This window comes from Salmo salar, chromosome 06, assembly GCF_965601325.2.
Source record: "Salmo salar chromosome 06, fSalSal1, whole genome shotgun sequence".
Classification (NCBI taxonomy): Eukaryota; Metazoa; Chordata; class Actinopteri; order Salmoniformes; family Salmonidae; genus Salmo; species Salmo salar.
Window position 1 is genome coordinate 74,292,667 of NC_138296.1, and position 23,099 is coordinate 74,315,765.

The 23,099-nt window shown below is 42.9% G+C and overlaps 1 protein-coding gene across 1 annotated transcript; it reads right to left on the reverse strand.

Annotated features, from left to right (window-relative positions):
- Positions 1 to 706: 706 nt before the first annotated feature.
- Positions 707 to 22,057, reverse strand: epm2a (EPM2A glucan phosphatase, laforin). Its single transcript, XM_014205590.3, has 4 exons — positions 21,539 to 22,057; positions 8,826 to 9,000; positions 2,073 to 2,317; positions 707 to 1,900 (listed from the first exon to the last, which is right to left on the reverse strand). Exons 1-4 carry the CDS (start codon positions 21,783 to 21,785, stop codon positions 1,617 to 1,619), a joined length of 951 nt encoding a protein of 316 aa, XP_014061065.3. The 5' UTR covers positions 21,786 to 22,057; the 3' UTR covers positions 707 to 1,616.
- Between the last annotated feature and the right edge of the window lie 1,042 nt (positions 22,058 to 23,099).

Sequence of the window (23,099 nt, forward strand, 5' to 3'; positions counted from 1 at the left end):
GTATGGTCTAGGTAGGGACACCTGGGCTGCATTCAGTACGTTTTTAAGTTCTGGAATGTTCAATTGAACGAAAGTGATGCTGTATTGAACAACCAGTTGAAAAACGGGGAGGGGTTGGGTTGTGGAACACTGACAGCATGGCCACTGCCCATTTAATACACCACTCATTGCTTCAAGCCACATCTTGCCAGACCCACCAAACGGGAAAAAACATACCTCAAAATCTGTTCAAGAACATCCCAAAAACATTTGGGGAAAACGTGTTGTTCAATACAAACCGTTCCGCAACGTAGCAAATGTCAAAACAAACTCAACGCACCTCTGTTGCTTGTGCATTCTGTGCACCAAATAACCACTCAGTAAAATAACATTCTGTACCACAGAGCAATATGGGTAAACAACAACATTCAGCCCCTGGCGGCATCATGGGAGAAAGTTGGCTGCTTCAAACCTATCCAGCACTCTCAGCTCCTTTGAAGTTGGCCACAGAGAGGCAAGTCTTGACATGAACTCAGTTCTTATTATGCATGCATTAGAAGTGGTCTGGAGGAAATGTTGTTTTGTTACTTACACATAAGTAGGACCTGAATAATATTGCGTTGTTGGGATACGTAAACAAAAAGACGTTTGGAGGAGTCTTATTCTTCCTCTGGCAGCAGCCTCTTCTTTCAGATGGAGAGAGGGAGAGAGAGAGCGAGTGCAGGCCGGCTTTTTATTTATTTTTATTTTGCAGGATATTACATTTTTCTATTTGCAGCGGCATTAAGGCTTCTACATAACAAAAGCAACCATCATTTGTATTTGCAGGGAGCCACCATTGACTATGAAAAGACACAATTTCTCTCAGAAGGTAGCGGAGGTGACACAGCAGTAATCCCTTCTTACTGAGGAGTATAATGTGGAGAGAAGATAGGCTGAGAGCAAAATAGGAGCAGTTTATAGTTCTTTTCTTTCCTAAACTCACCCTCATGACAGTGAAATTCTCACCTTGCCACCGACTTTGTGCCTGACCCAGTTTATATTTACTGTTGTCTGGATCTGCAACTCAGGCTGGATCCTGCAGGAGCTACAAGTCTCAGTCAGTCATAAGTATTCCATTAGCAGCTCTGCCGTCACCACAACAGCTTCAAGGTGCCTTTTTTGAAATGTCAGCTCTGTTCATTGATTAATTAAAACAAGGGTGGAACAAAAGGTCCTTCTAAAACCCCAGCAGACAACAACAGAAATCTACAGACAATGTTCTGGACTCAACTGCCTTTTCACGACGCAATTAGAAATAATACCTTCAATAAATAAATGAAAAACAACCCCAAAGCTGAAAAACAAACACATCACAATGAGAAGTATTAATAGCTTTCTGAACCTGTTGGCAGCAGCTAGTAGAATTCCCTCTGGGTACCTCATCATTGACCAGTTTATGACAGCCACTCAACTAAACTGGTCATTTGCATTGGATCAAATCAGTGCAGAGGTTGATATTCACTTAAGTTATTTAGCCTTCTGGCATCTTCCGCACAAGTCAACTAAACATATTTTCTCCACTGTCTCTATGGCACACTGGCAGACAGCCATGCACAGCTAGGCAGCAACACTCCACACCACAGGGGGCTCTACTCTCATGTTTGCGGATAGCAAACAGAGGTGCGCAGGCGTCCAAATTTCTGCATGAAGTCCTCCTGGGCATTTACCAGTGCCTCCTCGTCGATGTACACCGCCGCCCTCCTGGCTGTCACAAAGTACTGCACCTTCCTCTTGCTCCAGCCCAGGACGTACATGAGAAGACCGCACACGGCTGCGGTGGAGCGCCCAACGCCAGCGTTACAGTGAACGTAGACCGTGTGACCGTTCTCCAGGAGACCGTGCAGCAGGAAGACAGCCTGGGGAAGCACTCTAGTCCGGCCTGCAGGGGGCGACATACAAAGATATGTCAGAGGAGGGCTTTCTGACTATTCTTTACTACTCCTGGACATTTCCCAGATCCATAAATGAGGGCTTCATGACTGTCTACTTCACTCCTGGAGAGACACAGTTGCAGTCCTGAACACACCCCAGACCCCCCTCTCCTACCTCACCTTCAGTGCTCATGTCTGGTGTTGGGATCCACACGTACGCCAGGCCACAGTCCCTGTACAGGTGCATCATGGTCTCTGGGGTCATTTCTTGCCCGGGGTCGCGGCGACAGCCGGACGAGTTGTTGACCATATCCCCCTCAGTCTGAAAGTTCATCACCGCGGTAACACCCAGCTCTTCCTTCAGCTTGAGGGTCACATGCTCCACCTGGCGAGGGCAGCTACCCAGAAACACCCGGGGCAGGACTCTGGAAAACGAGCAGAGGGAACAGTGGGGTGGGGGAGACAAAGAGGGGGTGACAGAGTGGGCTTGATGCTCAGCCATACCCGTTGAAGGACCCTGGTAGCAGATAGGGGGCACAGGATTTGAGGGAGTGGGGTTGATGAGGTTGAGGGAGTGGGGTTGATTGAGTTGATGTGGTTGAGGGAGTGGGGTTGATGTGGTTGAGGGAGTGGGGTTGATGAGGTTGAGGGAGTGGGGTTGATGGGGTTGATGTGGTTGAGGGAGTGGGGTTGATGAGGTTGAGGGAGTGGGGTTGATTGAGTTGATGTGGTTGAGGGAGTGGGGTTGATGAGGTTAAGGGAGTGGGGTTGATAGGGTTGAAGTGGTTGAGGGAGTGGGGTTGATGGAGTTGAGGGAGTGGGGTTGACGGGGTTGAAGTGGTTGAGGGAGTGGGGTTGATGGAGTTGAGGGAGTGGGGTTGATGTGGTTGAGGGAGTGGGGTTGATGGGGTTGAGGGAGTGGGGTTGACGGGGTTGAAGTGGTTGAGGGAGTGGGGTTGATGGAGTTGAGGGAGTGGGGTTGATGTGGTTGAGGGAGTGGGGTTGACGGGGTTGAGGGAGTGGGGTTGATGGGGTTGAGGGAGTGGGGTTGATGGGGTTGAGGGAGTGGGGTTGATGTGGTTGAGGGAGTGGGGTTGATGGAGTTGAGGGAGTTGGGTTGATGTGGTTGAGGGAGTGGGGTTGAGGGAGTGGGGTTGATGTGGTTGAGGGAGTGGGGTTGATGAGGTTGAGGGAGTGGGGTTGATGTGGTTGAGGGAGTGGGGTTGATGGAGTTGAGGGAGTGGGGTTGATGAGGTTGCGGCAGTGGGGTTGATGGAGTGGGGTTGATGGGTTGAAGGAGTGGGGTTAATGGAGTTGGGTTGATGTGGTTGAGGGAGTGGGGTTGATGGAGTTGAGGGAGTTGGGGGAGTTGGGTTGATGGGGTTGATGTGGTTGAGGGAGTGGGGTTGATGAGGTTGAGGAAGTGGGGTTGATGAGGTTGAGGAAGTGGGGTTGACGGAGTTGAGGGAGTGGGGTTGATGAGGTTGAGGGAGTGGGGTTGATGTGATTGAGGGAGTGCGGTTGATGGAGTGGGGTTGATGGAGTTGAGGGAGTGGGGTTGATGAGGTTGAGGGAGTGGGGTTGATGGAGTGGGGTTGATGGGTTGAAGGAGTGGGGTTGATGGAGTTGGGTTGATGTGGTTGAGGGAGTGGGGTTGATGGAGTTGGGGGAGTTGGGTTGATGTGGTTGAGGGAGTGGGGTTGATGAGGTTTAGGGAGTGGGGTTAGGGAGTGGGGTTGATGTGATTGAGGGAGTGCGGTTGATGAGGTTGAGGGAGTGGGGTTGATAGGGTTGAAGTGGTTGAGGGAGTGGGGTTGATGGAGTTGAGGGAGTGGGGTAGACGGGGTTGAAGTGGTTGAGGGAGTGGGGTTGATGGAGTTGAGGGAGTGGGGTTGATGTGGTTGATGGAGTGGGGTTGATGTGTTTGAGGGAGTGGGGTTGATGGGGTTGAGGGAGTGGGGTTGATGGGGTTGAGGGAGTGGGGTTGAGGGGGTGAGGTTGATGGAGTGGGGTTGATGGAGTGGGGTTGAGGGAGTGGGGTTGATGGAGTTGAGGGAGTGGGGTTGATGGAGTTGGGTTGATGGGGTTGAGGGAGTGGGGTTGATGGGGTTGAGGGAGTAGGGTTGATGGGGTTGAGGGAGTTGGGTTGAGGGAGTGTAGTATGGGGAGGTAAGAGAAGCGCAGAGGGTTGAGGGGTTGGAATGTGGAAGGTAATATGCCCAGGGGGTGAGAGAGAGCTAAAAGGCACTAGTCTGATTCCTGGGGAGAGCGGTGGTATTTTTTAGAAACTCTCCCAGACAGACCACAGGCAAGTGATCTAAAGCTGTTTTCTCTCATCAAATTTCTTTCTCCACCCAAAAGATAAAAAAATTCCCCACTTCTCGGAAAAGCGATCTCTGTCCTTCATCTCATCGCTCTCTCCCTCTCCTGTCATTTTCCCCAGCTGTTTTTGTCCCCTGACCTCCTCCCTTCATTTTCTGCCCTGTCATTCTCAGCCAGACTCCATTTAGAGCTCATTAGCATGCGTAAAATCAACAGTCAGTGGGAGGTGACACATAAAAGCATGGACAGCTTCACAGAGTGATGTCCTCGAGTGACACCAAAGATGGTGGATAAATGAAGATGGTTAACGGCCTGTGTGAACTATTGAAAAAAAAAAAGTAAGTTCTGGTCTACTTAACTGGGTGTGCCTCCCATAGACACCAATGCAATAGCAGCTGGTCTGGTCTAGTTAGTTCATTGACTTTTATTGAACCAGAAAAAAACAGAGATGGACACAGACTTCTGGGTTTTAATGGAAAACCAGGGCGGTGGCACTCAAAGACAGATGCTGCTGATTTGCTTAAGAGCTCAATGGAGATTATTCAGGAACTTTTGCCTCCACATTAGATTTAGAGCTGGTTGTTTTTCTAAGAAAGACTCTCTCTACATCTGGAAACTCTATTCAGTTCTGCTAAAATCCAGTGGAATTGAGTGATTCACAACTCTCATAGAAATGGGCATACTGATTCAACACAAGGATACAGTGTAAACTTCTCTCGAAAATCCCAAGTGTGTAGTTTTGTATTTAGTAGCATCTACAGTAGGTTTTCGTGTTCTCCTCACTGTGTGTCAGCTTTAAAACATGGTTTAAAGGCTTAACTGGCCCATTTGGTACAGATGGAGGTGTGGGCTGGTGTGAGATCATCTTCTTTCCCACTGGGTAAACTTGGCCAGTCCTGGCATGGCAGTAAACAGAATATTACAGTAAACAGAAACAAACAGATCTAAACTATTGAAATAGCCCAACTGTACAAACATGTTGGGAGTCACCTCTGATCGACAATGCTCCTGGAAAGGCCATGAACCTCTCTTTCAGATAAACAATAATACATGTATTAGAGAATGAGGTGTATATGATACCAGTGGCTTCACTGATACCAGCCTGGAATTCTCATTTAAAAAGCTAATTTACCTCCTGCAGCACAGAGGTCCTTGACAAAAGCTTGTAAGGTCATGGGCCACAAATTACAAATTAAAACCAGCTGGACCAAGCCAGTGGCCACCCTCGCTCTCATTTTCATGCAAGGTGTGTGTCCAGAGCTTCAGGGGGACCAGGCTAATTTCTGCTGTGTCCTGCAGCTCACCTCAGCGCAGGGTGTGTGACCTGAGCAAAGAGGGCAAATGTGTGTGTGTGTGTGGGTGTGTGTGTTTGCTACTGTAATGGGTCTTTGTCATTTATTTCACCCCACTTTTTCCTATTGCCCTTATTCAGAGGGGTTGGGTTAAATGTGGAAGACACATTTCAGTCGAATACATTCAGTTGGACAACTGACTAGGTATCCCCCTTTCCCTTTCACCCATAATATCAAAGTCAAAGAATCACACATCCAGCACAAAAATGTACCGCTCAATTCTATTTCCAATCGCAACATTGAATAACTACATTGAATACAACCTCTCAATCTGCTGTTAGTAAATGACTTAATTTAGTCCAACGTGCCACTGAATTGTTATGACACAGCCAAATGAAATGACTCGCCATCTCTCTCACAGTTTGTGAAGAGAAGGAGGGAACAAAAATAAGAAAATAACTGATGGTGACAGTCTGGCTGTCACATTGGAAAGGATTATTATCAGTGACCTCCCCTAGGCTTTGCCCTCCTCTTTACAAAAATCTATTTAAGGTCTTTAACACTTTTAATCTTTTGTTACTCTAATGGATTTGGCGAGCTATCGTTAACGAAATGAGCTATCTATGAGGTGCCCAGAGGACATAGCTAAATATTGACCCCCCCCCCCATCTCTCCAACAAGTGAAAAGAGAAGGTCATGGGGTTGATGCGATACAACCACTAATGGTTTAACTTCTGAAGAGCCCTTGAATGCGTTGTCCCACTGAATTAATTGCTGAGTGCCTTACAAAACCCAGTTCCCATAGTAATTAAAATGGTGTGTGAGAGTGCAAAGCTTAAAAAGGAAGGAGGAGAGTAATCATGGCTGGCTGTCGCTGCTTGGAGATTGAACAGGGTGAAGCATCACACTCATGACATGAGGATGTGGTGGGAGGAGCCATTCACCTCAGGATCAAATACAGGTAACTGACAAAATAAAGGAAACACCAACATAGTGTGTTAATTTAAAAACAAATATTTTAACCTTAATTTAACTAGGCAAGTCAGTTAAAAACAAATTCTTATTTATAATGACAGCCTACCAAAAGGCAAAATACCTGCTTCGGGGACGGGGGCTGGGATTAAAAAAATAAAATAATAACATATAAATATAGGACAAAATGCACATCACGACAAGAGAGACAACACAACACTACATAAAGAGAGGCCTAAGACAACAACATAGCAAGGCAGCAACACATGACAACACAGCATGGTAGCAACACAACATGACAACAACACAGTAGCAAAACAACATGGTAGCAGCACAAAACACGGTACAAACATTATTGGGCAGAGACAAGAGCACAAAGGGCAAGAAGGTAGAGACAACAAGGCATCACACAAAGCAGCCACAACTGTCAGTAAGAGTGTCCATGATTGAGTCTTTGAATGAAGAGATTGAGATAAAACTGTCCAGTTTGAGTGTTTGTTGCAGCTCGTTCCAGTCGCTAGCTGCAGCGAACTGAAAAGACGAGCGACCCAGGAATGTGTGTGCTTTGGGGACCTTTAACAGAATGTGACTGGCAGAACGGGTGTTGTATGTGGAGGATGAGGACTGCAGTAGATATCTCAGATAGGGGGGAGTGAGGCCTAAGAGGGTTTTATAAATAAGCATCAACCAGTGAATCTTGCGACAGGTATACAGAGATGACCATCTATACAGAGATGAGGAGTATAGAGTGCCGTGATATGTCCTATAAGGAGCATTGGTGGAAAATCTGATGGCAGAGTGGTAAAGAACATCTAGCCGCTCGAGAGCACCCTTACCTGCTGATCTCCATAATCTAGCATGGGTAGGATGGTCATCTGAATCAGGGTTAGTTTGGCAGCTGGGGTGAAAGAGGAGCGATTACGATAGAGGAAACCAAGTCTAGATTTAACTTTAGCATGCAGCTTTGATATGTGCTGAGAGAAGGACAGTGTACTGTCTAGCCATACTCCCAAGTACTTGTATGAGGTGACTAACTCAACCTCTAAACCCTCAGAGATAGTAATCACACTTGTGGGGAGAGGGGCATTCTTCTTACCAAACCACATGACCTTTGTTTTGGAGGTGTTCAGAACAAGGTTAAGGGTAGAGAAAGCTTGTTGGACACTAAGAAAGATTTGTTGTAGATCATTTAACGCACAATCCAGGGAGGGGCCAGCTGTATCATCTGCATATAAATGGATGAGAGAGCTTCCTACTGCCTGAGCTATGTTGTTGATGTAAATTGAGAAGAGAGTGGGGCCTAGGATTGAGCCTTGGGGTACTTAATAGGGTGTTGGGGCACCATAAGCTGCCAGAATAGCTTCAGTGCGCCTTGGCATAGATTCTACAAGTGTCTGGAACTCTATTGAAGGGATGCAACACCATTCTTCAACAACAAATTCCAAAATTTGGTGTTTTGTTGATGGTGGTGGAAATCGCTGTCTCAGGCACCGCTCCAGAATCTCCCATAAGTGTTCCATAGGGCTGAGATCTGGTGACTGAGACACACACACACACACCCTTTAAACCCCCTATGATCCTTTGAGACTCCTTTCAAAGTCACTGAGATCTCTTCTTCTAGCCATGGTAGCCGAAATAATGGGCAACTGGGCATTTTTATACATGATCTTAAGCATGATGGGATGTTAATTGCTTAATTTACTCAGGAACCACACCTGTGTGGAAGCACCTGCTTTCAATATAGTTTGTATCCCTCATTTACAAAGTGTTTCCTTTATTTGGCAGTTACTGCACTGAAGTTACGGGGAGCACATTTTTGGAAACATTAAGTTAATAGTCATAAATTATTCTAAGACAAAATAATACCAAGACAAAATAAAATCTACATCTTATTGAAAGAAGCCCTTTTGCTTTGAAAGGGGCAACTTAATTGGCAGAATGTGGAAGAGAGCTCCATTAAAAAAGCTGTCCCACTTACCAGGGAAACACACCCCCTCAGGGGAACTCATTAACTTTTACAGCATTATCAAATTATGTACACACCAGTTTTCACATCACAAAAGGCAGGCAAACAATAACTTACAACAAGCGTCTCATTTCATTACTGGGGGAAGGGGTGCTGTAGTTAAACTCACTAGGATACAAGTCTGTCTCTAGTGTTTGCTTGGAGGCACAGCTATCCACTGATGCCTCAAAGAAAAGAAGGAGGAAGCTGATTATTTGAATAACGCAAATAGCCAACTCTCTCTCGCACGTGGGATGGCTACAGACAACCTCAAACACTCATGAGCGTTGCAAAGGAGTGATGCCACCTGTGGGAAGACAATGGGGTCAGGTATTATGTTACCTGTTGAAATGCATGGCCTGCTGGCCGGCCACGCCAAAGTAGAAGTCAGTCGTGTGCTTCATCTCGTCCGTATGACCCGTCTCCTCGATCCAGTGGCCAATAGGGTGGCAGTACACCCCGTCCACCAGGTTGCTCTGGTCGTACACACAACATCTGTCGTGGTGGGAACCATTGCCTGGGAACAAAGCAAATAAAGCATGTTTGTATTAAAGGCAAAGATTATCTATTATATTGACAAGATAGCCAAGTGACCGCTCTAACAATGGAAATACATGTCCTAAATGGTTGAAGGCAGGTCGAGATCAGGTGGGACCATTCTAGCCAATGAGAGGTCAGATACCTGTGTGAACAGGCAGAACTAAGTTGTTTTTCTCAAAGTTGCCAGAATACCACGTGCATCCACTTATATTAGTACAGTTGTAACAGCCTAAACATTACGAAACTTCTATTCGATCAAATAAACCTCATGTAATTCGACACTCTCATAGAATAGACCTCTATACAAAAACATGCTTGTATCACGAAGACAGATTTTTTGGGGCGGTGTAAATTCTCTTGCTTCTCCTCTTCTTCTCACTTTAAGGTGATGTGTACTGTAATAGCCCTTCAAGTAGGCTTACAACACCAAATAAAGAAACAGTTATTCATGAAGTTATTAGTCCTATTCACTGTTAATCCAATCATTTGCAAATAGGCCTAGAGGACTTCGAGCTAGGCTTCATGGAAACCATTCACATGTGTATCTTTATCAAGAAGATATAGCAGATGCCGGGGGCTGATCTACTGGTAGTGCTGCCGCCGGGACCCTATATGCAACGGTTAGATCCCCCACTCACTTTCTGAACTCTGTCCCCCTCATCCATCTCATATTCTAATCTATCTTTCAACAAAACTTCAAAATACCCCCCCAAAACATATTTATTTAAAGAAGATACAGCAGATGTGTGAGATTGCAGGGAATGATGGACGAGATATTGCAATTCGGTGGGCCATTGTAAGGCCTTCCTTCCATCCTGGTATTCATTAAGGTGGTAATGGGACAAGCATGCTATAATCACCCTGCACCGCCCTTTCTGTCAGAAAGAGCCAAACCCCTGAGCTTGTGCAATTCAAAGACGTGCCTTTGCCGCCATCAAGTGGTTGAATGGCTTATTACAGATGAAAGAGAGGCAGAATAATTAATACTGAACTTGTAGTCTTCTAGGCAATACGTTGGTAAAAAAAAATTACATTGGATATTTGGTTGTCTCTAAAATAGCTATTTAACCAAGCATGCCATGACTATGAAGATGGTATATTCTGAATCGGGTGGTTGGAGAATCCACACCTAAAAAACATGATCTATTATACAGTGTATATATAAAGAGTACCAGTCAAATGTTTGGACACACCTACTCATTCAAGGGTTTTTCTTTATTTTTACTATTTTCTACATTGTAGAATAATAGTGAAGACATCAACATTGTGAAATAACACATATGGAATAATGTAGTAACCAAAAAAAGTGTTAAACAAATTCTTCAAAGTAGGCACCCTTTGCCTTGACAGCTTTGCACACTCTTGGCATTCTCTCAACCAGCTTCACCTGGAATGCTTTTCCAACAATCTTGAAGGAGTTCCCACATATTCTGAGCACTTGTTGGCGGCATTTCCTTCACTCATCCCACACTTTTGTCATTCTCTCAACCAGCTTCATGAGGTAGTCACCTGGAATGCATTTCAATTAACAGGTGTGCCTTGTTAAAAGTTAATTTGTGGAATTTCTTTCTTTCTTAATGCGTTTGAGCCAATCAGTTGTGTTGTGACAAGGTAGGGGTGGTATACAGAAGGTAGCCCTATTTGGTAAAAAAACACACTGCAAGAACAGCTCAAATAAGTTAAGTCCATCATTACTTTAAGACATGAAGATCAGTCAATCCGGAAAATTAAGAACTTTGAAAGTTTCTTCAAGTGCAGTCGCAAATACCATCAAGCGCTATGATGAAACTGGCTCTCATGAGGACCGCCACAGGAAAGGAAGACCCAGAGTTACCTCTGCTGCACAAGGATACGTTCATTAGAGTTAACTGCACCTCAGATTGCAGCCCAAATAAATGCTTCACAGAGTTCAAGTAACAGACACATCTCAACATCAACTGTTCAGAGGAGACTGTGTGAATCAGGCCATCAGGGTCAAATTGTTGCAAGGAAACCACTACTAGAGGACACCAATAACAAGAGATTTGCTTGGGCCAAGAAACATGAGCAATGGACATTAGATCGGTGGAAATCTGTCCATTCGTCTGACGAGTCCAAATTTGAGATTTTGGTTCCACCCGCCGTGTCTTTGTGAGACGCAGAGTAGGTGAACGGATTGAAGCATGGAGGACATGGTGTGATGGTGCTTTGCTGGTGACAGTGTCTGTGATTTATTTAGAATTCAAGGAACACTTAAACAGCATGGCTACCACAGCATTCTGCAGTGATACGCCATCCCATCTGGTTTGCTCTTAGAGGGACTATCATTTGTTTTTCAAAAGGACAATGACCCAACACACACAACACATGGTACTGTAAATTGAATGGTACTGATTTTTGATTTCAATCTTCAATAGCTCTTCACAAAGCATGCCATGACTATGAAAATTATTATGAATCAGGGAAGGATGGAGATTTTTTTCCTGTTGTAATAAACAAACAACAAAAATATATCGAAATTTAAACAACAATAGAAGCCTTGGATTTTTCTCCAACCTTCCCTGATTCAGAATATATAATTGTCATAGTCCTGGCACACTTTAAGTATCAGCTATTGAAGATTGAAATCCAAAATCGTATTATTATTATTAATTATTATTATTATTGTTATTACTATTATATATTTTTCCGTGTGGATTGTTCTGCATCCACTCCTGTTTCAGAATATGCCATCTTCATAGTCCTTGCAGGCTTGGTTTAGAGGTCTGTGCTGCCATGAGGTTGAAGGAATTGTCCGTAGAGCTCCGAGACAGGATCCTGTCGAGGCACAGATCTGGGAAAGGGCACCAAAAAATGTCTCCTGCATTATAGGTCCCCAAGAACACAGTGGTCTCCGTCATTTTTAAATGAAAGAAGTTTGGAACTACCAAGACTCTTCCTAGAGCTGACCGCCCGGCCAAACTGAGCAATCGGGAGAGAAGGGCCTTGGTCAGGGAGGTGACCAAGTACCCGATGGTCAGTCTGAAAGAGCTCCAGAGTTCCTCTGTGGAGATGGGAAAACCTTCAAGGAGGAAAACCATCTCTGCAGCACTCCATCAATCAGGCCTTTATGGTAGAGTGGCCAGATGGAAGCCGCTTCTCAGTAAAATGACTATGACAGCCCGCTTGGAGTTTGCCAAAAGGCACCTAAAGCACTCTCAGACAATGAGAAACAAGATTCTCTGGTCTGATGAAACCAAGATTGAACTCTTTGGCATGAATGCCAAGCGTCATATCTGGAGGAAACCTGGCACCATCCCTATGGTGAAGCATTATGCTTTGGGGATGTTCTTCAGCGGCAGGGACTGGGAGACTAGTCAGGATTGAGGGAAAGATGAACGGAGCAAAGTACAGAGAGATCCTCGATTAAAACTTGCTCCAGAGCGCTCAGAACCTCAGACTGGGGAGAAAGTTCACCTTCCAACAGGACAACAACCCTAACCACACAGCCAAGACAAAGCATGAGTGGCTTTGGGACAAGTCTCTGAATGTGCTTGACTGGCCCAGCCAGAGCCCGGACTTGAACCCGTTGAAATATCTCTGGAAAAACCTGAAAATAGCTGTGCAGCGACGCTCCCCATCCAACCTGGCAGAGCTTTAGAGGATCTGCAGTGACAAATGGGAGAAACTCCCCTATATCCGGTCGTGCCAAGCTTGTAGTGTCATACCCAAGAAGACACGAGGCTGTAATTGCTGAACTGCTGCCAAAGGTGCTTCAACAAAGTACTGAGTAAAGAGTCTGAATATTTATGTAAATCTGATTTACGTTTTTTATGTTTGATACATTTGCAAAAATGTCAAAAAAACTATTTTTGCTTTGTCATTATAGGGTATTGTGTATAGATTGTTTTTTTCCCTCGTCAATTTAATCAATTTTAGAATAAGGCTGTAACATAACAAATTGTGGAGCATGTCAAGGGGTCTGAATACTCTTGGAATGCTCTGTATATTAGGCTGTTTGCATTACTGGGCTATATCAGCCAATATGCTAGATGTAGTTTAAAGAGAGCAGAGTTGGAGAGACTTGCACTCTCTTGAGCTATTTTTATAGCCTACCTTTTAGAAGTGGGACAAATTTCAGACAGAGAAATATGGGTGATCAATATTTATTTTGGGGCAATGTAGTAAACTATAGCCTAGTCATATTTAGGAAGTACATTTTCTTGGAAAGACAACTGCCCCTTGCATCTGCACCCATGTATAGGCTATAGCCTACTCTATTTAATTGAGACCAGATGCGCACCTGATCTCGCAGGTATGGCTACTGAACAAGAAGCAGCAAGAATGATGACAGCGTCACTTGCTATGTTTTGCATATAGGATATAGTCTACCTTTTAGGAGGACAATTTGCAGGCAGAGACAAATAGGTAATCGATAGTTATTGAAAATTAAAAAACATTGTACCATTTCCTTTTCAATTATACATTTTTTGATTGCACTTCAACTCACGTTGGTTGAGCGCCCACCACTTCTTTCTATTATCAATATGTATTTACATATTTAAATATTGTAGTTAATTTCATATTTAAGCTAATTGCCACGTGATTGCCCGCCCATGTAGGTAGCCTACTCTATTTCAATGAGACCACACATAGGCACACTTGAACTCGCACCCCCAATTAGGAACCGAGGTAAAGACAGTTTCAAGTTGGATTTTCAAAGGATATTCGCTCTTTCAAACCTTAATAGCTTTCAAACCACTTGAGCCACAGACTCCAAATAAGTGTCATGTTGAAAAAATTGCACACAACATTGCACAGGTCTTATTTTCACTATTTGGACATTCATTCGCTTTCCAAAGCTAATAAACATGTGGAAATGTGAGCAGCATTTTGTATTCCTAGATGAAAGTACAAACTTTTTTTACATTCAAATTTCAATAGCTCCTTGATCATGTGACCTAATGACTTCAAAACAAGGTTCAGAATGTCCACTGACTACCCTTCTATATTGCACACCCGTTAGTTTGTCAATTTTCATCTGACAAGATTTTACATGAATTTTTCAAAATGTAACATTTCAATAGCTCCTTGGTCATGTGACCTAGTGACTTCAAACAAGGTTCAAATGTCCACTGACTATACCTTCATATCGCACACTCTGATGTTTGTCTACTTTCATCTCATGCTATTAGACTTAAATCTGTAAGCTTTGCAGGCCTTCATTTTACATGGGTGTTAAATTTTTTTTTATTAAGTTAACAAACCAGCCTCGCAATAACTATCTTTCACATGGACACTGAAAAGATCTGCAAATGGCTGTATGTGGGATGGATCAAGGACAGGAGAGGCGTTCAAACAGAGGTGCTTAAAGGAAGGCGCACAGGTAGGCCTCATGAAAAGCAATGTTTCATATGCTCTTTTTTAATCCCAGTAATAGGCAGTGATTTGTCAGTCAGAGTGAGCTTTATAACGTGAAAGAATCCTTTTCATAGCATCACTTTCATATACTGTACATTAAGACAAATCCTTCTACGTTGAGTATTAGAACTCAGTTTCCATAACCTGATAATGACTTGATATTTGAGTGCATTCACAACAAGCCACCTGCAGACAACTTACAAAATGCAATAGTGTATTTGAGGGTTAGTTTTTCGAATAGAAAATAGTTATTTGATGCATGGCCTATTTCTAACTGGAAAAATACATTCCTACGTCTTTTGTGAGTAAAATCCTTTTTCCAAAATTGATTTAGGTACATTTTTGTGAAGAGGTATGAGGGTTTTGATATGGGTCATTTAATAGTAAAATCATTTAAGGGATCAATACCTTTCTATATTGCTTCCCCAGTATCTGCATGAACCATCAGGCCAAGTGTTTTTGGTTGAGAAAGAGAGAAGAGGAATCTTAACACGCTGCATTCAAATTCAGGTCTCAGTTATTCCATTGCACTGGATCTAATACATATTAGCATTTTACATACATACATAAGTGTAATAATTTTTTAGGACATACTGTGAAAAACTCTTGGCTGCTGGCTCTGTCACTTTCAGACATGTGCAGAGCAGACTGAAAAGGGAAGGGTAGCTCTTGACTTGAACCACAGGGGTTCTCTGTAAAGAGAGAGTAATCCAAAAGGCACAGACACACCCCTTGACTTTCAATTGGCACCCTTGACCTGTATGTATTCTCTCCTGATTGGCTCTGTGGTGCAGTCTGGCAGTCTGACTAAAGTGCCAGAGGTATGAGGAGAGACATTCTCCTTTGTATTTATGGGAACAAATATTTCCTAACGCTTTGGATCCTATTCTTGGACAGTTAGAAGACACAATGCATCAATGAAAAAAATATATAATTACTAATTACTGTCCATGAGTAAACTCAACCTAGTGGGTCTATGGGTGTTTGGGCCAATAAAGTGCCAACTCAATTCTACCACTGACTAGTCTCTCATGCCCCTATGAACGGGGACACAGGGCAATAATTTTTAATCTAAACCAGCCCTTTTTTACTGGAGTACACTAACCCCTAATTTGGGCTCTTTTCTTGACACATAGTAGCAGTTTACCAGATAAGAAGTCAAGAAGATCAAAAAGTAGATTGTTGTAAGGGTGTATTACATCCTGTGCTGGCCACATTGTCATATCCATTCTGGATTCTGAGTGGTAAAATCACAGCTGAAAAATGCCTCTATGTTTGTGTTTACATTCTCCCCAAGACAGAACAGCCAAAGGGGGTGGAGTGCAATCTACTGCAGAGACAGCCTGCAGAGTTCTGTCATGCTTTACAGGTCTGTGCCCAAACAGCTTCTAACTTTTAAAAATCCACCTTTCCTGAAATAAGTCTCTCACTGTTTCCGCTTGTTACAGCCCCCCCTCAGCCCCCACCTGCCCCCTGGACACCATATGTGAATTAATTGCCACCCATTTATCTTCAGTTTGTACTGTTATGTGGCCTAAACTGGGATATGCTTAACACCCCGGCTGTCCTACAATCTAAGCTAGATGCCCTCAATCTCACCCAAATGATCATGGAACCGACCAGGTAGAACCCCAAATCCGTAAACTCGGGCACCCTAATAGATATCATCCTGACCAACCTGTCCTCTAAATACACCTCTGCTGTCTTCAACCTGGATCTCAGCGATCACTGCCTGTGTCCGTAATGGGTCCGCGGTCAAACGACCACCCCTCATCACAGTCAAACGCTCCCTAAAACACTTCAGTGAGCAGGCCTTTCTAATCGACCTGGCCCGGGTATCCTGGAAAGATATCGACCTCATCCCGTCAGTAGAGGATGCCTGGTTATTCTTTAAAAGTGCTTTCCTCACCATCTTAAATAAGCATGCCCCATTAAAAAAAAATTAGACCGGGAACAGATATAGCCCTTGACCAGCACGAAAACATCCTGTGGCGTACTGCATTAGCATCGAATAGCCCCCGTGATATATAACTTTTCAGGGAAGTTAGGAACCAATATATACAGGCAGTTTGAAAAAGCTAGCCTCTGCTTTCCTAACAGAAATTTGCATCCTGCAACACAAACTCCAAAAAGTTCTGGGACACTGTAAAGTCCATGGAGAATAAGAGCACCTCCTCCCAGCTGCCCACTGCACTGAGACTAGGAAACACTGTCACCACCGATAAATCTAGGATTATCGAGAATTTCAATAAGCATTTTTCTATGGCTGGCCTTGCTTTCCACCTGGCTACCCTACCCCGGTCAACAGCTCTGCACCCCCCACAGCAACTTGCCAAGCCTCCCCCATTTCTCCTTCACCCAAATTCAGATAGCTGATGTTCTGAAAGAGCTGCAAAATCTGGACCCCTACAAATCAGCTGGTCTAGACAATCTGGACTCTCTGTTTCTAAAATGATCCACCGCAATTGTTGCAACCCCTATTACTAGCCTGTTCAACCTCTCTTTCGTATCGTCTGAGATCCCCAAAGGTTGGAAAGCTGCCGCGGTCATCCCCCTCTTCAAAGGGGGAGACACTCTAGACCCAAACTGTTACAGACCTATATCTATCCTACCCTGCCTTTCTAAGGTCTTCGAAAGCCAAGTTAACAAACAGATTACCGACCATTTCGAATCCCACCGTACCTTCTCCACTATGCAATCTGGTTTCAGAGCTGGTCATGGGTGCACCTCAGCCACACTCAAGGTCCTAAACGATATTATAATCGCCATCGACAAAAGACTTTACTGTGCAGCCGTATTTATGGACCTGGCCAAGGCTTTCGACTCTGTCAATCACCGCATTCTTATTGGCAGACTCAACAACCTTGGTTTCTCAAATGACTGCCTCGCCTGGTTCACCAACTACTTCTCAGACACAGTTCAGTGTGTCAAATCGGAGGGCCTGTTGTCCGGACCTCTTACAGTCTCTATGGGGGTGCCACAGGGTTCAATTCTCGGGCCGACTCTTTTCTCTGTATACATCAATGATGTCGCTCTTGCGGCTGGTGATTCTCTGATCCACCTCTACGCAGACGACACCATTCTGTATACTTCTGGCCCTTCTTCGGACACTATGTTAACTAACCTCCAGACGAGCTTCAATGCAATAGAACTCTCCTTTCGTGGCCTCCAACTGCTCTTAAATGCAAGTAAAACGAAATGCATGCTCTTCAACTGATCGCTGCAGGCACCTGCCCGCCTGCCTAGCATCACTACTCTGGACGGTTCTGACTTGTGGACAACTACAAATACCTAGGTGTCTGGTTAGACTGTAAACTCTCCTTCTAGACTCATATTAAGCATCTCCAATCCAAAATTAAATCGAGAATTGGCTTTGTTTTTCGCAACAAAGCATCCTTCACTCATACTGCCAAACATACCCTCGTAAAACTGACTATCCTACTGATCCTTGACTTCGGCAATGTCATTTACAAAATAGCCTCCAACACTCTACTCAGCAAATTGGATGCAGTCTATCACAGTGCCATCCGTTTTGTCACCAAAGCCCCATATACTACCCACCACTGCGACCTGTATGCTCTCGTTGGCTGGCCCTCGCTTCATATTCGTCGCCAAACCCACTGGCTCCAGGTCATCTATAAGTCCTTGCTAGGTAAAGCCCAGCCTTATCTCAGCTCCATGGTCACCATAGCAGCACCCACCCGTAGCACGCTCTCCAGCAGGTATATTTCACTGGTCACCCCCAAAGCCAATTCCTCTTTTGGCCACCTTTCCTTCCAGTTCTCTGCTGCCAATGACTGGAACAAATTGCAAAAATCACTTTAGCTGGAGACTAATATCTCCCTCACTATCTTTAAGCATCAGCTATCAGAACAGCTTAGAGATCATTGCACCTGTACATAGCCCATCTGTAAATAGCCCATCCAACCTCCTCATCCCCATATATTGTTATTTTATTTTTTTGCTCTTATGCACCCCAGTATCTCTACTTGCACATTCATCTTCTGCACATCTATCACTCCAGTGTTTATTTGCAAAATTGTAATTATTTTGCCACTACGGCCTATTTATTGCCTCACCTCCATAATCTTACTTAATTTGCACACACTGTATATAGAATTTTCTATTGTGTTATTGACTGTACGTTTGTTTATTCCATGTGTAACTCTGTTGTTGTTTGTGTCCCACCTCTGATTTATCTTGGCCAGGTCACAGTTGTAAATGAGAACTTGTTCTCAACTTGCTTACCTGGTTAAATAAAGATGAAATAAAAAAAATAAAAAAAATACTGTATGTGGGAATGTCTTAGGTCCGTCCTACATGTAGTGTTGGTACATGGAATATTCCTCAACTGAATATATCATGAATTGCTATTGCAAATAGAAGTATTATGTTCAACAACTGACATTTTCAGATATTATTTTGACAAACTCTTTGTGGCGTACAATTCATTCTCTGTTGTCATAGATTTGGTGGGCATTGTCATCTTTGTGATATGACTTTCTTTAAGCACGTACTGAGGAAACTGTCACTTAATATTTTTTTCTTAAAGTCTACAAACGCTCTACATTTATTCACTCTGTGATAGGGTTGGATCCTATATGCTACTTTTATTATTGTCCTGTAAATGGTTCAGTGCCTATAATTTAGGCTGTGTGTAGAATGGGGCATAAAGGAAATTACCTCTACTATTAAATGACTACTAGATTATAGTGATAAGGAAAACAGCATACAAATTTGGCCTGTGTATTCATTTGCCTATAACTAATCATAATTACATTATGTTTACATAAAAAAAAGAATACTTCAAAATGAGAAGATCCTGCCATGGAAAAGACAATTGGGTGGACATAAAGTGGAAAGGAGGGGAAATAACTCACACTATGCAGCAGGACACCTTCAGCTGCAGGGTCTTTGTAATGCAGGTTTGATAGTTATATTTTCAATAATGAATGGTTAGCTGTTATGTGACAATTAGGTCAAAAACTCTATTTAATATTTTGGTGTAGATGGCCAAGTTGCACAGAACGTCCAACATCCCCTCCCAAATTGATATGAAACCTTCAAAAACACATGGAGCAACTGCGAAAAGAAATGGCTGAGGAACCACTAAAAATGTCTGGTATGTAATGACATTTAATTCAAAGTAAATGTAAATTCTTTATTTTTATGTAGTTGTGTGGGACAGCCATATGTTCAGTTCAGGCCTATGATTTCAGAGTTCAACAAAGCCAACAACTGCTTCATGTGTGCCACTGATAAAGAACCTGAATGTGGCCCAAAGACTGACTGGGTTAGTAACTTTATTTAACATGTTTATAATCTTTTGACAACAGTGACAGCATGTAAGACAATTTATGATATAACACAATGGATGGCTAATTCGTCATACTACATTGATATTTTATATTATTTATAACGTGTTACGCTTTGTTTTGTTTTAGATTGAATGTTTTGCATGCCAACGGTGGTTCCATGTGCTGTGCCTAGGAATGAAGACAAAAGAGTTCAGAGTGAAGAACACAAACTGGAAGTGCAGTCTTTGTTGTTGAAAATGTATGCTATACCCCATCCACACTGAAGAGGCTCTGAAATGTACATCAACCAGGGATAAAGAGAAAGTTAACACTGTGAAATATTTCATACTTATTTTAAGTTAAGTGTCTGGTGACATGTTGGAAAAGACTAAAGGTCTACAATTTCTGTTTAATTTGCCTATATTACATTTTTATTCATTAATTTACTGGCCACCATTACTGTGGTTACATGTTCAGTATATGTATTGACCAGCAAACCCACTGCAGCCTACCTCACTACCTCACTCGCCATCCCTGCTTTGGATAATTAATAGCATGACTCTCGTACTTTGCCCTTTTCCTTTATGGTTGATATTAACGACGAAAGGAGATATTATCTGTTTCTCTCCTATTGTGTACCACTGTTAAATACAGTGGAAAAATAAAAAACAGGGAAAATAAGTACTTAGAACTACAAATTATTATAGATAAATATTAAAGGGTAAACACAACACTGGACTGAACCCCCTAATTGTCAAACTAATATTAATGTACAACAATATAGAAGATACATGACTAGAGGTTATGCAATATGGGTGTATATACACTGCACGCTTCTTAGGTGTGTAATTGACATGACCAAGGAGCTACTGAAATTTAGCATTTTGAAAAATTTTAAAATCTTGTGAGATTAAAATTGACAAACTAAAGGGTGTGCCATGTGTAGGCCCACCGAGTGGACATTCTGAACCTTGTTTGAAGTCACTAGGTCACATGACCAAGGAGCTATTGAAATATTGCATTTTGAAAAATTCATGTAAAATCTTGTGAGATGAAAATTGACAAACTAAAGGGTGTGCCATGTGTAGGCCCACCGAGTGGACATTCTGAACCTTGTTTGAAGTCACTAGGTCATATGACCAATGAGCTATTGAAATTCAAAAATGTAAATAAATAATTTCAAACATATGTAAATCGACAAAAAAAGTGTGTGCAATGTGTGTCTATGCCATCGGGTTAGCTACAACCAGTTTTTAAAACGTTTTAGGAGTAATGGTTAAAGAGCTATTGGAATTTGAAAAATTTGATTTGTCACTATGTTGACGGTCCCTAACTGCTGTTGGTGGACTTAAGGAAAACTACAGGCCAACCTGAAACTGTCTTTACCTCGGTCCATTAGGAGAGGGAAGAGGCTACTGAAGTTGAAGCACCGAATTCTGATTGTGTGTGAATTATACGAAAAATATGTACTTTTAATACAATGGGTAGGTTTAGGCTAACGCATACAAAGCAGAAAGTCAGTTTCCAAATAATCTGAGGGACAACTAAAATATTTTCATCCCTACATGTCTCGCTGCCGACTGAGCTACAATGATCTCCGCAGATATGCCACCCTCTAGCTTGGTTCAATAGCTATTGACGAGAGAGAACCGAATATTCAGCAAATTTCCAGTATAAAACAAAATGTACCTCGGTCTCGGTAAATGGCATGGAAACAGATGGAAATAGTTCAGCATTGAGCATGGCCTACAGTAGCCTAAGTAATTCGATTATCAAAAACAGTTGTGTTGGCTATAAACCCAGACACTGACTAAATTTTAACTATTCATTTTATAATACCTTCCCAGATGAAATTGCCCCCCACTCGTTTGATGAACTTCAACCACAGGCTCTCTTGGCACGGTTCTGCCAGATGCACGTCGGCGATCCAGAGGCAAGGTTCGCGCATGGACAAAACCACCTGCGTCCGTTTCATTAGAACCGCATTGTTTGGGTCCCAGTGACCCATCTCCGGACGGGACCCTAACACAAACACCTCGACGTCCGGGCATTCCGGAGTGAGAATGACGCCGAACCTGTATAACATCCCCCTAAATAAACTAAAAGGTCACTACGAGATACAATATTGTCGCGGTTTAGTAGCCTACTGGTAAATTACTAGGCTAAATCGCGGCGCTTTCATAGCTCACTCCCTTTGCGATAAAGGCTGCACAGCAATGCCATTGCGTACAATAGTTTCCAACGTGTATGCTATCTTTACTTGACATTACCACTGCGTTGAATTTTGGGCAGACTATCATATTCATTTGCCCTAAAAATAAACCTAGGTTGGAAAAAAAAAACAGCTGGGACTATCTACAGTGGCTGGGTGAGGACAATTTTCCTTGGTGCGCTGTGTCATGTAAAGGTGCATGCAGAACCAATAAGTCGATATAATCGATAACTATTATCAGAAATCACGCGATATGAATCAGACACACTAGTTGGTCAGAAGGTTGAAATCAACGTTTCATATCGTACTTTCCGAGTAAACAAAAAGCATCAACCACTGCTGTTTTACTCCCCCGTATACGTTGGTGGCGGTAATGAACATTTTATTGTGCTGCAACTAAAACTAGAAGAAGATATTTTACATGATTTACAATGCTAATGTAATGATTTAGTAGGGGAGAATATTTATTGAGTCCAATTCGATCTGAATATATAATCCATTTAAAAGGATTTGCAATTTTGCATTAGCAGTCTTCGGCTTAACCATGGCACGGTGTCATTTACTGTTTTCGGTGCTAAGCTGCGTCTAATTTATTTTGCTGCGTCTCTTGTCTGTCTCATGAATCTCCATACTTTTACCGATGTGAGCACTAGTTCACTTTCTTGCATGGATTTAAACTCTCCAGCCAATGCTTACACCATTCATATAACCAGGAACCAATATCCAAAGTGGGTACTTAGAAAGACTCATTTCATATGATATGCCTACATTTAAAATGCATATGGGGGATACCATGGGCAGAGCAAGATGTGATTGGGCCTACAATAACCCCAAAAGGTTGAGAACCGCTGGACTAGGCAAGTATTAGATGGTACATTATAGCAATTCCAACTATAATCATCCATTAGCCAAGATGCCCAATATATTCCTGACCCATGCTTGTTGAAGCCAAAAGATGTCATCACCTGTCTGGAGCCATTTCAGACTACTTAATGTCCATGCGAAGCACAACTTCCTACCCATAACTGTCTTTTAGATTCCCTATAAGAAAATAATAGAGTTTAAGCAAAGTAACTCCACTAGTCATGCATTATGATACAGTTGATAATTATGTGTCATATGTATCAGATCATTTAAATGTAATTAATATTATATCTTAATTTAGAATGAATCAAACTTAGTTGTTAT

Coding starts and splice junctions, on each gene's coding strand:
- epm2a (XM_014205590.3), bottom strand. CDS start 21,785: ATGTTATACAGGTTCGGCGTCATTCTCACTCCGGAATGCCCGGACGTC. Junction 9,001..21,538: donor GGGCAATTTCATCTGGGAAG/GTATTATAAAAT, acceptor CTTTGTTCCCAG/GCAATGGTTCCCACCACGAC. Junction 1,901..2,072: donor ACCAGACATGAGCACTGAAG/GTGAGGTAGGAG, acceptor CGCCCCCTGCAG/GCCGGACTAGAGTGCTTCCC.